Source organism: Pelobates fuscus, chromosome 1 (genome assembly GCF_036172605.1).
Source record: "Pelobates fuscus isolate aPelFus1 chromosome 1, aPelFus1.pri, whole genome shotgun sequence".
Classification (NCBI taxonomy): Eukaryota; Metazoa; Chordata; class Amphibia; order Anura; family Pelobatidae; genus Pelobates; species Pelobates fuscus.
The window spans coordinates 274,231,003-274,246,264 of NC_086317.1; the positions used below are offsets into that span (position 1 = coordinate 274,231,003).

Sequence of the window (15,262 nt, forward strand, 5' to 3'; positions counted from 1 at the left end):
AACTTTAGAATCACTGGAGTTGCAGTATGGCAATATTTAGTGTGGATACTTTTGGCTATGTTGACATTTTTCATACAAACCAGCTGCAATCTTTACTTCTTTAATGCCCAAAATGAATGAAGTCTAACTGCTGTTGAGGTAGCAGGTGAAATCTGCCAAATTATTTAGTTACTTGGTAATTTATGCTGAAAAAAATACTCAAGCCCATCAAGTACTGCTTACACACATCTCTGATACTGCTTCCATTTTGATATAAGCCAGCCAATTCATATATGCACAAACATGGGAATTGCGCATAAATGGCTTCTGAATGCTCTCAATTTCATTTGATCCATTCCCCCTGTCAAAGACCAGGGAAACTGCATCTGTAATATATTCCTGTGACCATATATTAACCCCAAAAATGACAGCCAAATGCCCCTTAACCAATAGCAGTGCCGCAACACTACGGCCCTGAGTTAATATTGTTGAAAAAGCTTATCAAATGATCTAATATTTTTGGACAAACTTTTTAAATGATTTCTTTAATTTCTTCAACATATTAAAATATAGAAAAATATATCAAAACATGAAGAAGTTTGAATATTTACCATCATCTAAGTTGATTTTAAATTTGTATCCAACAATATAAAATAGCTTCATGACAAATGAATGTCTAGTGCACAAGTCCACACAGGACATACCTTGTACAACTGTACAGCATTCATGGAATGCAAAAAACATAAGATCATAACAAATAACTAAATGTTTTACACCGAATACCTACCAAGTTCTGAAACTTTCATAATGGTTTACAAGTAGTACTATAAAGTGCCATTTAGGCACAGTAATCTATCCATAATTAAATATGCTTATAAAGTAATCAATATCTTAAACATTAAATCCAGTACAACCCAGACTGAAAATTAAGAATAGAGTTGTGTTCTACTTATCCTCACATTTCTGCCTGGGGTACGCACCATGGGCGGTGCTGGAGTTGGCATAATGGCAGTCGGCGGGATGGCGTGGGGGAAAGGCGTAAAGGTGTGCTGGTGGGTGTGCTGATGTGTGTGCTGGTGCTGATGCTGGTGCTGGTGAAACTCTGTTCTCAAGTATGGCGGTGGGCCTAGCGATGCCCCACGATCTGCACTCTGAGAAGCCAAGAAGCGTGTGTTAAGTTCCTGTCTGAGAAGATCTTGCTCTGAAACAGAATAAATGCATAGATGGTTTGATTATCATTTGAATACATACAACTGCACAGTTGTTTCGGCTCCTTAAATATAACAAAATGTCTGCAACCAATTTCAGAGAAGCAATGCATATTTGTTTTGTCTCACATTAACTTCATTGTAGGCTACAGCTGGAAATATTTTCTTTCAAATACCTGAGTAGGAGCTGTTTGTTGGATGTCCTGGAACTTGAAGGGCTCCTGAAGTCAGTGGAGGTGGAGGAGGTAGAGCAGCAGGTGGGGCAAACATATTGGGGTGGTGCTGATGGGCAGACGGTTGGAGGGTGGGTGTAAAGCTATGCAAGGGACTGTGGCTTGGTAAAGACAATGGGTATGGTGAAGCTGAAGAACGATGAGTCAAATGGGATGGTGCAGCCTGACTTTTAGCAGGTGTGCTGCTTCTGCTGCTGCTGTTGAAAGAAAAAAAAACACAGGTAATTTTTTGTGTCTGTGATGATCAAAATAATTTGACCTTCAATGCACTAAAACAATATATTTAAATAGTTTGTATAAGTGAAAAAAATAAAGCTTTTCTTCACTAAAGAATGGTGACATGACAGCCAAATTGTCAAACATAGGGTGAAATAGGTTAATTGACTATAAAATTTCCAGCTGTGCTATTTTGGTCTAAGTTTTGCAGTTTGGTCACCAGCTCACAATTGTGGCAACTGTTAAAGAAACAAAATCTGCGTTCTTAAAGTGGCTCTGTAACTTCTTAGTATTTCATAAATATATAATATTCATTAAATAATAATGCTAACTGCATTACAATTTCATTGACATTCTATTGACTTTCTGTCTTAGAAGAAATATGTGGTGAATTGATCATTAGCTTGTAAAAGTTAGATCAACAGAGCTTGTCTGAAGATTTTGTTTCCCATCTATGCCATTTTGGTGTAAATTTAGCAAATTTCATTGATAACTCACTACAACCCCATTAAGCAATACTCTTAAATCTAACCCACTTACTTTGTTTTTCAGTTTTTCATACTTTTCTTCCTTCAGCTACCTTGATCCCAATGGTTACCGAATCTGAAACTTCCCTCTTACTGTCTACCTCACCCCTCACCATAAGCTCCATTGATTCTATTTGTTCCAACCCTGTTTTAACTGTTACCTCTTGCTAACGTGTGTAGAGTCTACACTTTTGTAAAAGTTCACAGTTTTAAAAGTGTGACCATGTGACTAACCTTAAGCTATTCAGACTTAAACTGCTGCTGTTGTAGTTGCACAAAGGTTGGGTTAAAGTCTGTGAGGAAGGTCGTGTTTGCACTGGTGGAGGACTTGGTAGAACCTGTGACTGTGAATGAGGCTGAACTTTTGGTGGCAGCTGTACTTGAGTTTGAGAAGATATGGGAGGGTCTTGCTCAAGAGGAGTACGTGGAAGCTGAGGAAGCTCTGGCTGTGTCAATATTGGGCTCTCTGTGCAAGAAACCAAAATGGGTTCAGGAGAAGAGAGTAGCAACTGTGGTTCCAGCTGTGGCTGAATGATAGGTACAGATGGTGGGGAAAGTTCCTTAGGTACTGCAGGTTCAAACTGCAGCTCGTTGTTGCAGTCTTGGCTCTTCTCTTGACTTCTTTCTAGTCCTGACACTTTGGGAACAACGTAACCTGAAGCATCTTTGTTGTCGTTTGTGGTCAGTAAACTGACAACCCGTTCTGTATCTGCACAAAACAGAAATAAAAAACAAAATACACTTAGATATTGAAGGTATTATTAACTAAACAATGAGTTGTATAACATTGACATAGGAGTTACAAAATGTTAAACTAAAATACCCAAGCCAGAAGGAAAAGAACTGGAGAAATTTTCCTATTTAGGTATTTTTGAATAATTGCAGTTCCCATGTAAATTCTTTACAATTCCAAGTTTTATAGATGCCAGTTCACATTCCCGGGTTTGTAATTTGATTGTTAACTCAAAATTTGCTCTTTAGCTATGAACTCAAATTAAGGCTAATCACTAAACAGGGAATTGTGTAGAAGTGGCATGGGAATTATGCCTTTTGTGCAAAATATCCAAATCGGAAATTCTTCTACTTTTCCAGACTATATGATGTGGCCTAGAATCACTCTTGTCCTTTGTGCTAAATGTCAAGTTTTGAGAATAAACACATTCATTTGCTTCATGTTTTCTGTTTTGTAAAAAGAATATTATTTACTGCACAAGATAATTCTAAGAATCCTTCAGCGAGATCAAACCACAGGTGTTCAATCACAGTTTGTGCCTAATTAACTATCTCGAGCCAGATGTTAATGTAAATAGCAGAGGTTATAACATATTGTAAAGCAGAACAGATGTTTTCCTAAGTAAGAAAAAAATATTTTTTTTGATCATTAATATTTCTCAGATTTTGATTATTATCAATTTATATATATTAGCTAAATCATGCTTATTAAGTTTTAAAACGTCTATGATTGGTTAAAATATGGGTTTACCTACAGAACAGTCCAATATGTTCAATGATGCATAAACATAGTAGAATAATCTCCAAACTGCCAAAATGAAGTTGGTGTTACAGTCACATATTGCAACTAACTCACCATGTGATGGCTCAAGTTGGGTAGGTCAATTAAAGCATTATTACACTATTACATTTAAGTATAATAAGTCCACTATTGTAATATTTGACTAATTTGTAACTATTTGAGTTGAACAATGAACCTGCCTCCTGAACCAACCTACTATTTGGATCGGGGTGAAAGTCATACAAGGTGTAGCCCATGTGAGTCTACAAGGTGTTGCCCATGTGAGTCAACCACTCTTTCCTTATCCACTGCTCTGTTGGATGAGGCAAAGTGGTAAATAGGTCTTCATTGTTTCGTAAATATATTCAAAATTCTTATCGTTAAGCCCTTTTATAGTACTCTTCAAGTAATCATCGAGAAGATTCTCAGCATACCTGATACACACAGTATATATGTCCTCAAGAACAGTGGTATATGGATGTGCACGCACTGACAATGTCTACCCCTACCCAGCATTTAAAAATGCCTATTTATCTAGTAGTGCCACCCTTTCCAATATACAGTGTCGTACAATATAAGTTGGAAGCCTGCCAATGGGTAGAGTGCAACTCTGTGCAGATTTTCTCTGGTATAAGTGTCCATCATAATTTAGCTCCTCCCACATATATGTAGAGGCAATTCCTATAACAGCCTTGTTGCTTAGCAGTCAATCAGTATCAAGAGCATTTCAGGGTCAGTTCAGGACAGTTTACATGGGTTTAGTTTCCAGTCAGCGTCTTTGTACATGTTCCCCACATGTAGGGCCAACTTCTAGGACCAACTTGAAATGACTGTCTTTAACTGACTTTCTTTGAATGCACTTTAAAAAAAGAAGTATCAAAGTGGCTGGATGGTTTGAGTAAGAGTTGAATGGACCCAGGAAAAATGTTGTACGGAATTGCTCCAGTAAGGAAATGCTCATTTCATATGGACTGTGAATTACTATCAGTAACACAATCATCTATTCTCTGCTGCATTCCTATTCCTTTGAGGTTATTCCTATTTGCTAGTATTCATGTGTACTAAAATGTGCTGATTACGTTTTTTTTTTTAATGTCCCGTGAGGGTACATCATTTTTCTATTCTCTTTAGTACAGTAGGGAATTCTTGTACAGTGTCCCCCTTGAGATAAGCTAATCTAGACACAACCATCCCTAGTGTTGTTTTCGACATACAGTTTGTGATTGGACAGCTATGTTTCTTAGGCAATCCTCTATTGGATTTATAGTGGCACTGGATGCCTAGCAAACCACCTTGGCTGATATAAACACAATTACAATTGCATTTCTTTTTCTAGGTTATATCAATCAAGTTAAACCTAACTAATATTAAGCTCAGAGGTAAAACAAATTACATTAACCTTTACATGCCTGCAAGATACACACCCATGCTACTGGAAAAAAGGTTCAGAAAGCAACAAAATAGTAGCCTCTCAGGAAAAATAAGCACTATCATAAGCAGAGGTGGCCCTAAAATGGGTCTGGTTGGGGACATGGCCCCAGGCAGCACTTTAAGCAGGAATTTTAAGGAGGGCACCATAAAGCAACCCCACACACTAAATTAGCAGGGGAGGGACTCTCCACTTGCACTTTATGGGCTGCACTAAGGGAGAGAAGGACAGGATACTAAAATAGCTGGTAAGCCTGCATTATTTCTAGTCAAATGTTTTTTATTAAAAAAAACTGTAAAAATTTAAAAACATTTCAAATTATAAAAGGGGAGAACAAAAAGGGAGCTAAAACATCCATTCAAATGTTCAGAATAAAACAATGCAAAGTTTCACAAACAATAACAATTGCACTATCAGAGCAACAATATTTCAAAATATATACAAAGTTACTGAAAGTGTATAATATTCTATATTAATTATAGGGAATATGCATGTTTAATATTGTCTAAATAACAAAATAAACATATAAATAATACAAATTATTATCTATATCGATATTTGAAAATATATAGAATGGGGTAAAAATCCAAAGATTATCGCTTGAAACACATTTGACTGATAAATCTGAATTACACCAGCCATATATTCTGTAGCACTTAAGTATCATTATGGTATATCATCAAACATTGGCATATTCTCTCCATGCTCATAAGATAGGTGGCAACAAGGTTCTGGGAGTTACATTCACATTGATGAATGCTCTGCTGAAAAGATTTCAATGTGACATATTTTCCAGTAAGCCTTAGCTAGGCATGTTACATCATTACATTTATTAGTCCAAAGCAGCATAGATCCCCTATCCCCTGTTTTCACATGCACACATATTACAACATATTGGTTGCTCCTACACTCTCTCTCTCTCTCTCTCTCTCTCTCTCTCTCGCTCTCTCTCTCTCTCTCTCTCTCTCTATATATATATATAAGCATATATATATACATATATATATATTGATTCAATGCTTTCCTATGGGGAGGGCCTAATGTGCCAAAGGTTGCCTTATTATGACCAAGATATTGAATAAAATTCTACAGGGCATGAAAAAATAAAACAGAGCTGCTATTTTACTACAAGGACCGTTACAGTGAGCTCAGAAATCTCCTGTTTGCTTTAACATTTAGTATTCAACATTGAAACCAGAAGTTTCCTTTTGGGCCTAATGCAGCTAAACCTAATATTAGAGACAGGATGTTATAAAGGTGATGCAAGTAATGTCAGTGCAGCAAAATCAATCACAAAGACGCTGCATGAAAATAGCGCAGCAGCAACAGAGAGCAGTTAATGTGACTTTAATCAACACAATTGCAACCGCAATTCAGTTAATTTCACTTTTTATTATTCCAAAGGGGAAATGGTTGATTTAAATGGAAGCATTCCATTCTCAGAAGGATCCAAGATTGCAAAGAACTGTATTAAGTCAATTATCAATTGCAAACTTGATTATTTTTCTAACTGCTTTATGCTGTGTGAGCCCAATAAGCCTGAGATAGACACAGGGGATTGCAAAGCGCACGTAGGGTTTTACAGGGAATGGATAAAGTATCCCATGTATTTTATTATGGAACATCAATGCTGCTCATAACCATTAAGTGGGATATTCTGGGTATTTTCAGTGTTCCAGGAGAGCAGTATTAGGAACACATTCTTATTAAAGACAATGGGTATTTATTTTTAAAGCTTACTCCACAGTACTCACGGGAAGCAATTGGTACTTGACTGCATATACTATCATTATCAGCTGTCTAGAGAATGGTTGTCTGAATTATGAGAACTGTAATCCATGTATAAGTGCTCAGAATGTTCACATATTCACAAGACAAAGGTTTGGAGAATGTTTGGAACTAAATATCTATATACAAATAAAATATGTACTATCATGGTTATCATTTGCACCACCATTCTAATTAAACAAAATCATTACAAAAATGTATCTTCTTACCATCATATGCACTTACACGTTCTGACAAATCACTGCTTACTACTGATCTAGAAGTGCATATGGAGCGAGAGAAAGAGATTTATATTTTGCTATATATATAAAACAGAGCCATCGTCAAGAGGGCTCACAATCGGGCATCTCTCTGGGAACAGTAGAAAACTAACAATATTAACATCACCCAAGGGAAACCATTGTCACTTCCCGCTGCTGCCATAGCTGTCTTTGCAAATGCTGTCTGAATCTGCCGCTTGTATCATTAAGTTGCACAACACAAAAGGGTTATCAAAAATAAGAGAGAGAAAAAAACCCCAAATATATTCACTTGCGATAGGAAAGAAATAACAGTTTCAAACTATGAAAACAAAAGCTTTCTATCAAATAAGGGGAGATATTAAGAGCACGTCAAAAACCTAATACGAACAGAAGCCGTTGTGGTCCCTTGGCTCGTTTCTCATAGTCCCAGTAGGTACTTTTTAAATCTGCTTACACAGGTAGAGAATAATGAAATACATATACTTGCTTTAATTAAGACTCTTGGGTTTACAGAATGAATGCAGTCTGTGCATAAGTGGTGTCTCCTGGGATTTAATTTGTCAGTTTTCCTAATCTTCATAAAAAGAAAATATGGTAATGATAAGCTTGTTTGAAATATTGGGGGAGAGAAACCTCATATAATCTTTCGTCATTATGCAAAAAAACAATAGGTTTTATCATACGTGTCTGTGTCTGAGACAGGCTGTGTGCTGAGTTGACAGAGCTTGAAATTGTGCTCCAACGAAATATGTGCACATGACCAGTATACAGATTAATAAAAACTTTATTCAAAGCTGAATAATACAAAATTTCATTTTGGGCCTTTTTTCAAACAGCAATAATAGAAACCAAGTTGATATTTGTTTAGTGGGGAGCAGATAAACAATATTCAAGTACGGTATATTTGATAATGAGAATTGTCGTGAATTCTAAGTCAAACTGAAAGCATAATGTAATAATAAGAGAATTTTTCCAATTTAGCCATTTTTAAATTCTCTTTGACTTCACTTGGAATTCCTGACAATTCTCACTTTTTTGCATAACCCTCTATTGTCTCCTAGATTTCTCCTCCATGTATAGGAAAGGATTTTGAAAAATGATTTAAAGATAAAAAAATATAAGATGGCAAGATAAGGTAATGGGATTTACTTACTATACCATATGGAAAACTAAGGAAGGAGCTGCAATTTTAGGCAATAATTGTTCAACTGAAAAAAATAAAAATAAATCCACCTCAGGTGTTTTTCAGCCCAAGTATGTTGGAAGAACAGTGGCAAGATATATACCCCAGTGTGTTTGAATAATTTTCTACAAATAAAAAAAAAAAGTTAGATGAAGAAATAGAACCAAGTAAATTCTTTCATTGTCTAGCTTTACGGATTACCAACAGTGTTTTCCAGAGTCTTCATGAATTTTGCATTTTATCTTAAAAGAACACTTTAAGCACCATAACCAGGCACCGGCAGCTGTACTGCCTATTTCCGGATTGGAGCGATCTTTTAAAGATTTATTTAATCCAAAGACATAGTGTGTAAATGTTATAATACATAAGGCATATGTTGTTCACAGACTGGCTGGCAAATAAGTAGGTAGATAGATAAAGAGACAGACAGATATATTTTGCAAAAATGTAGGAAAATGACCAAACATAATAAATATTATTTGTTGTGGTATTTTCATGTCCCAAATGGCAGCATCTATATCTGGCAAATAGCCTGTACAAGCATTAAATAATCAGAAATGCAATAAAATGATACATTTTTAAAGTATGTGTATTCAACCATTGAGTCAGTGAATCCAGTTCATTTTAGAGTAGATACATTTTCTATTATTTTTTTTAAACTATCCATTTAACAGCTATAATTTGCTGTCAGCTGAACTATTCATAGGCACTTTGTTTTCAGCAGTAACCGTAGTGTAAGTGTTTATTAAAGCAAAATGTTCTTGTATTAAATAGGCTGGCAAAGTTCCCAAAGTAGATGCTCAAGGCAGGCAAATTAATATGCTGACATTTAATGTTAATAAAAGGTCTGAGCAGTATGCGCCTCTTCAAACTCCTTGTTCATTTGGAATTTAATTTAAACCAAAATGTGCTTCTTGAGATCAGCTGTTTGGTAAACATGCATTAAAACTGACACTCGTATAGCCTCTAATCATTTGATAAACTTTTAATGAATAATAATATTTGAAAAGGACAGATTATTCAAATAACTCAGTGTTGTCATGTTGGTGAACAAGCAGCTTGATTAAGATTGCAGTTATAGTAAAAGTGACTTTTATATAGATGTTATACTAATAATGGCATACCACCCATTTGTCTCAAACTCTGCACGACTGTCCTGAATTTGGAACCATGCTACATGGGGACAACAGAGGAAAATTCCCAGAAATCACTGCTGAAATTTGAAATTTGTAAACCTAAAAATTATTGTAAATTGTAAAATTAAGTGGTCTGAGTACCATGTCCCCCTCCCCCCGATTCAACCATGCAACAGAAAACATTGCTGTTTCATAACTCCCAATGATGATGATGTCCTATTTTCACATGAGATGTAGCAATGCATGAGAATGGTGTATGTGTGGTCAAATAATACATGCCATCAACAAGGTAGGGTCGATAGAACAAAATCATGTAAAGCTTCATGTTTCCTCTCTTTACTGTACCATGGTAAAGTGTTACACATGATATTTAATCATACATAATCATGAGAAATGTAAATTAAAAAAAATGTGGTTACAAAACCTCCGGAACAATGGTCATTTTAAAATTACCTATAGTTTAGCCAATTCCCTCAATCCTAAAGTTTATTTATATAATATCATCTACATTACCAACACAACACAAACTAGTAATGTATACCAAGTTAATGTCAAAGACAATTAAACATGTCAGTATAAATGTTTATTTCTACCTAAGCAACAGTCTGCAAAAGTGCTTAAGAAAATTATTTATGTCTAGACCAATTCCACTCCAGAAAAGGTCTAGCTTCTGCCATCAGTCTATCTAAACTCCCTTCCTCTGGAAGTCACGACAATATCCCATTTGTTTCATTTTACAATTTAATTTACAAAAAAAACAAAACAGACGGGAGTTCCAACTTCTGGTTCTTCTCATTTTGCTGAAACAAAAAAATAAAAAATAAATATAGTCAAACTCACTGTTTTTCCAAGTCCTATTAATTTCCACTTTTTTTGCAAGGAGGGGAATTTGGGTCTTTGGGAAAAGGCCAAAGAAGTTTCATCACGTGTCATACACATAAACATTAATTACAATCAGGAGGGTTGCAGATTTAGCTTTCTCTTTTTTTTGTAAGACAGTAAGAGATTGTGTTATTTCAAGGAGAAATATGTGTGAACTGACTTATTGGATCTTTTTGATTTTTTTTTAAAGACAATGGAATTTTGACAAGGTTAAAAACAGGGTCATCACTGATGAGGTTATTAAATGGAGTTTAAATTGTCTGGAATTCATATTTTAGGCCAAAATATCCAAAGTGAAACCACAGCTGACCTAGATAATGTTTTCAATTCTGCTGGTGTAAAATTTCAAAGTCATTTTAAATTCCCAACAATTCACACTTTAGTGAATAATCATGTATTATCGCTCTACTGTCATGATGGCTGCTATACTAGCAACTTTTGCTATCCAACACATACAACCTTTCCTATCCTACACTTAATGTCTGTTCAGAAGCTCTCCAAAACTGACCCTGGTATTCAGGACTGGTTCATATAGTCGCAGTTAAGCTAATTATTCTCCACTATTACTGACAGATGTGGAGGCATATCCAATAAACTCTGACCTTTCAAATCATTTTTGAAAGAAAGTTGGATGTGATAGTCTTTCAAGTCTAAGCAAGCTAGCTGTCTGAAGCTGGAGCCATACCAATGCTCCTCACTAATAGTCATTTAAAGGAAAAAAAAAATAATTAAGTCATCTTGAACTGTGAGAGTCTTCTTTATACTGACTATCTACTACAGTATTACCATAAATAAACCTTGACAATCAGTATGAAAAGGTTGACTGTCAAGGAGAAGTCAATCATGTGTTGTTAGAATGAAAAAAGTCTTGCAGACAACGCTAAAATGCCAATGGAAAAAATAAATCTAATAAAGTCATTTAGCTGCCTTTATTTTACCAAAACCAAATGTATATTTGTTGAGCAGGATGAATTGGCTATTTCTTAACGGTGGCAGCCGATGTGCGAGTACCACTCTACACAATTTCCACAACCCACTGAGTATGGTTGTGGGAACAGTGGAGACCATTTTTAAGGTTTTTATTTGTACAAGGAACCCTATAGCCTTTTTACAAACCCTGAATTGCAACTCAGAAGACCATCAACATCAACCCATATTCAAAGTAACATGGGGCATGAGAATATAACAGACACTATTTTTTAACTGAATTACTTTTTATTGGTTGCTTGTTATCATATCTGGTTTGGAAGCCAACAGGCAGCAGCTTAATATGCACAAATATTTTATCCAATTGTCTATTAATGTGAATGTATCATTAGTTTTACCTCTCTCTTAGTATAACAAAAGAGCACAGGTCTTGAGCTGGAAGAGTAAGCCAAAATGCAATGACGCGCTTTGAATCTCCCTACATTCATTCTAAAAGTGATGCAATCGGCAATGAAAACAACTTGGACTCCACAGATTGAATCACTGAGGACTCGCAATCACCTAGGGATTCTCTTAATGATGAAAAATTACACTGTGTAAATATACCAAACAAGATAATTTTTCTAGATGAGTAATACAACTCAGTCTAGCTTTATAATAAACAGCAGACTACGTCTCAAATAGACCTTGGAGAAAGAAAGAAGTATTTGGAATTGCATGCTTGCAGAGGATTATGGGAAAACAATGTAGTTTACACTTGACATGCCACTAGTTATCATATATGGTTTAGGCCTAGTTTAAAACTGATATGTAATTGAAGTAAAAAACATCCCTGTGCTTTCATATATTTCTACAATAGAGATGCACAGCATGTAAACCAACAAGGACTTAATTAGCTTCATTAATTAAAAATTTGTGATTCAGCTACATGTAAAAGTTAATAGATGGTGTCATAATGCATTATATCGATATTATATTGTTGGGGGAACGGTTAATTGGAATAAAGTTGTTATTGTGCCAGGAGGGCCCTAGCACTGGCTTTTCTTTAGGGTATAAAATTTTCAATTCCATCTAAAAGTGCTGTCTTGTTTTTTCTTTTAATAAACCCTATGGCACTGATGGCTAACCTTGACACCATAAATTGTTTCTGGAATACATTTCCCATGATGCTCAGCTAGTGTTTAGAGTCTAAAAGCTAGCTGAGCATCATGGGAAATGTAGTCCAGAAACAATTTATGGTGTCAAGGGTAGCCATCACTGCCCTATAGCGTGTGTTCACCACTGTGAAAACATTGAAAACAAGATTTTCTTGTCTGATTTAATTTTAGCATATCTTTTGTATTTCCACTGCTGTCTCTTTCATGTGACTGTCTCACGGCAGTTCACCTATATTTGCATCATGATTAAAGCAAACATTGGTTGCTATCACAAGTGCAACTGACATCAGTAAAAAAAAATGACATGTGACATTGCTAGGCTTGTATAACCAAATAATGACAGGATACCTTTATAACATTAAATGACTCTCTGGCATAATCTAAGTGGAGTTATGTCTTTCTTTTACTTCTCAACACAATTGTGTACTTGATCATTATATGAAGAGTTCAAATATGAGTAAGAACAATAGAACAAGCTTTTTAAAATCCATCTAAATGTATAATTTTGTTTAAGAAAAATTAGTTTGAAAAAGAAATATCCCATAATGCATGAGTAAGATTGTTGACTCAACCCACAAAGGATCCCCACAAAATTCCATAGTGGCAAGTTCAATAATATCTTGCAGTGAAATTTCCATTTACCTGCTCTGCTCAACCCATTTAGACCTGTTGGCAACTAAGCTTTCACATGCCAAAGGAAGTTCCATATCTGAACCCTCTTTTAATGTCAGGACACTCATTCGAGGAAATGGCAAGGTTTGACGGTAGCAGATCTGCCCAGTGTCAAGCTTTGTCAGGCATAGGAAAAATACAGAGACAAATTAGTCCCTATTTTGTGTCAGTATATCTTTTGACTGGGTTGGCATTTCTATCTTTTTTAAATACATGTTTTGGAGGGGATAGTGTTGCGGGGTTATAGTGTCGCTTTAAGGTCAAAGTAACCAAGCTGGAAAAATTCACTAAGTCAGCTATTGTTTCAATTTAGCTACTCAGGACTTCAATTTGAAATTCACTTTGAATTCTCACTTTAGCAAATTACCATTTAAGTATTAGGTCAGACAGTTTACTTAATCTTTTATTACACTCAACAGTAACAAAATTGAATGGGATTAACTAGAATTCTAGCCCCCAAGAGGATGCGGCTTAAGTCCAGTCCTGAAGCGGAGAACCCATTGCATCCACCCAAGCTGAGGCATAAATGACAGCAAGGGAGATCTTTGGTCAAACCAGATTGACCAAAGAGTTGCAATTGCGTCACTGTCCAAGAGGAGGTAAAACCTGTCCACCTTACCGCCATCACTCCTGTCCACTATCTCTGCTACCGTGTGTATAGCCGCACCTTCCCAAGTTAAAGTACAAAGTAACACCACTCCAGCCCAGGAGTGCTTAGGATCAGCCAGGCCAAAATACTCGACAGGCCCCAGGGGAGGTGCTACAAAAACAGTCTAGAACAGTGGTTCCCAACCCAGTCCTCAAGTACCCCCTAACAGTCCAGGATTCAGGGATTTCCCAGTTGTGTCTAAATTGTTCTTAGTTAAGAAAAAAACAAAACACTTTAGACACAACAGGATAATCCCTAAATCCTGGACTGGTAGGGGGTACTTGAGGACTGGGTTGGGAACAACTGGTCTAGAACGTACGAGGTGAGTTCAACTATACAAGCCCAGTTGCTGACTCCTACCACTCCTACTAAAGCAGGAGAAATATGAAACTCAGCATCGCCACCGCACAAACCAGACACAAACAAACAGAGAGGGAGGAAGAACCTCAGTAGAGAGAGCAGGATACAAGAGTGAAAACAGGAAGCAGAGAGGCATCTCCCTGTGGGAAGTCCCCTCCCATGCACTAACATTGTATCTATTCCACTCCTGGCCAAGCCCCTTAAATACTGCTGTGGTAAGTGGGCCTTCCCTCTCAGTATGGTTTACATTTAAAACAACTTAAGCTTAATAAAGCAGTTTCTTGTATAGATCATGCCCCTGCTGTGTCACTGCTTAATTCTCTGCCATTCAGGAGTTAAATCACTTTTGTTTCTGTTTGTGCAGCCCTAGTCACACTTCCTTTGGCTGCGACTGACACAGCCTGCATGGAAAAATGTTTTCATTTTCAATCAGATGTTAACATGATTTAGAGGTTATTATTTTCTGTTCTGTAAATTGAACTTTTATCACATACAGGAAGCTCTTGCAGGGTATAGAAAGCTATTAACATAGCAGGAGATAAGACATTCTAAATTAAACAGAATGTGCCATAAAGGAAGTTTAAACAATAGATATCTCTATCAGGAAGTGTTTAGGAAGGCTGTGTAACTCACATGCAGTGAGGTGTGACTAGAGCTGCATACACAAAGTGATTCAACTCCTAAATGGCAGAGAATTGAGCAGTGAGACTGCAGAGGCATGATCTATACACCAAAACTGCTTCATTAAGCTAAAGTTGTCTTGGGTCCTATACTGTCCTTTAGTCCTTTTAACTGTGGCGTACATTTGACGGCCTGTCAATTCTAGAGTCCCAAAACAGTTAAATCATATCTTAAGTTTACTAAATTCTTTCGCAGTCACAGCACTAAATAACATTGTCAGTGCTAATGCATGTGAACTACATTTCTCAAAATACTTGCAGGAAAATGCAGTCTGTAAATATCTGCAGCGTTAATGATAATCATCACTGTTTTAGTCTACATAAATCCATTTCTATATTCTCCAGATTTCTCAGTAAAATTAACAGTTCAGGTTATGCCGCACCAAAGGATCCTGTAGCACTAGGATAAGAGATTCAAAGTGGTGTTTATGATTTAAAGAGGAACTGTCACTTATCTGGAAGTGACAACTCCTCACTCATC

The 15,262-nt window shown here is 36.3% G+C and overlaps 1 protein-coding gene across 7 annotated transcripts in view; it reads right to left on the minus strand.

The window, feature by feature from the left end:
* Window positions 1-15,262, minus strand: part of AUTS2 (activator of transcription and developmental regulator AUTS2) — a 1,446,188-nt gene that overhangs the window by 43,055 nt on the left and 1,387,871 nt on the right. For 5 of the 7 annotated variants that reach the window (XM_063457394.1, XM_063457393.1, XM_063457391.1 and 2 more), the window contains 3 exons: window positions 2,398-2,872; window positions 1,364-1,617; window positions 939-1,180 (listed from right to left, as the gene is read on the minus strand). In XM_063457394.1, the coding sequence (XP_063313464.1) occupies window positions 939-1,180; window positions 1,364-1,617; window positions 2,398-2,872 (971 nt within the window). The remainder of the gene's footprint in view (window positions 1-938; window positions 1,181-1,363; window positions 1,618-2,397; window positions 2,873-15,262) is intronic. The other 2 variants (XM_063457388.1, XM_063457392.1) reach the window with 2 other exon arrangements.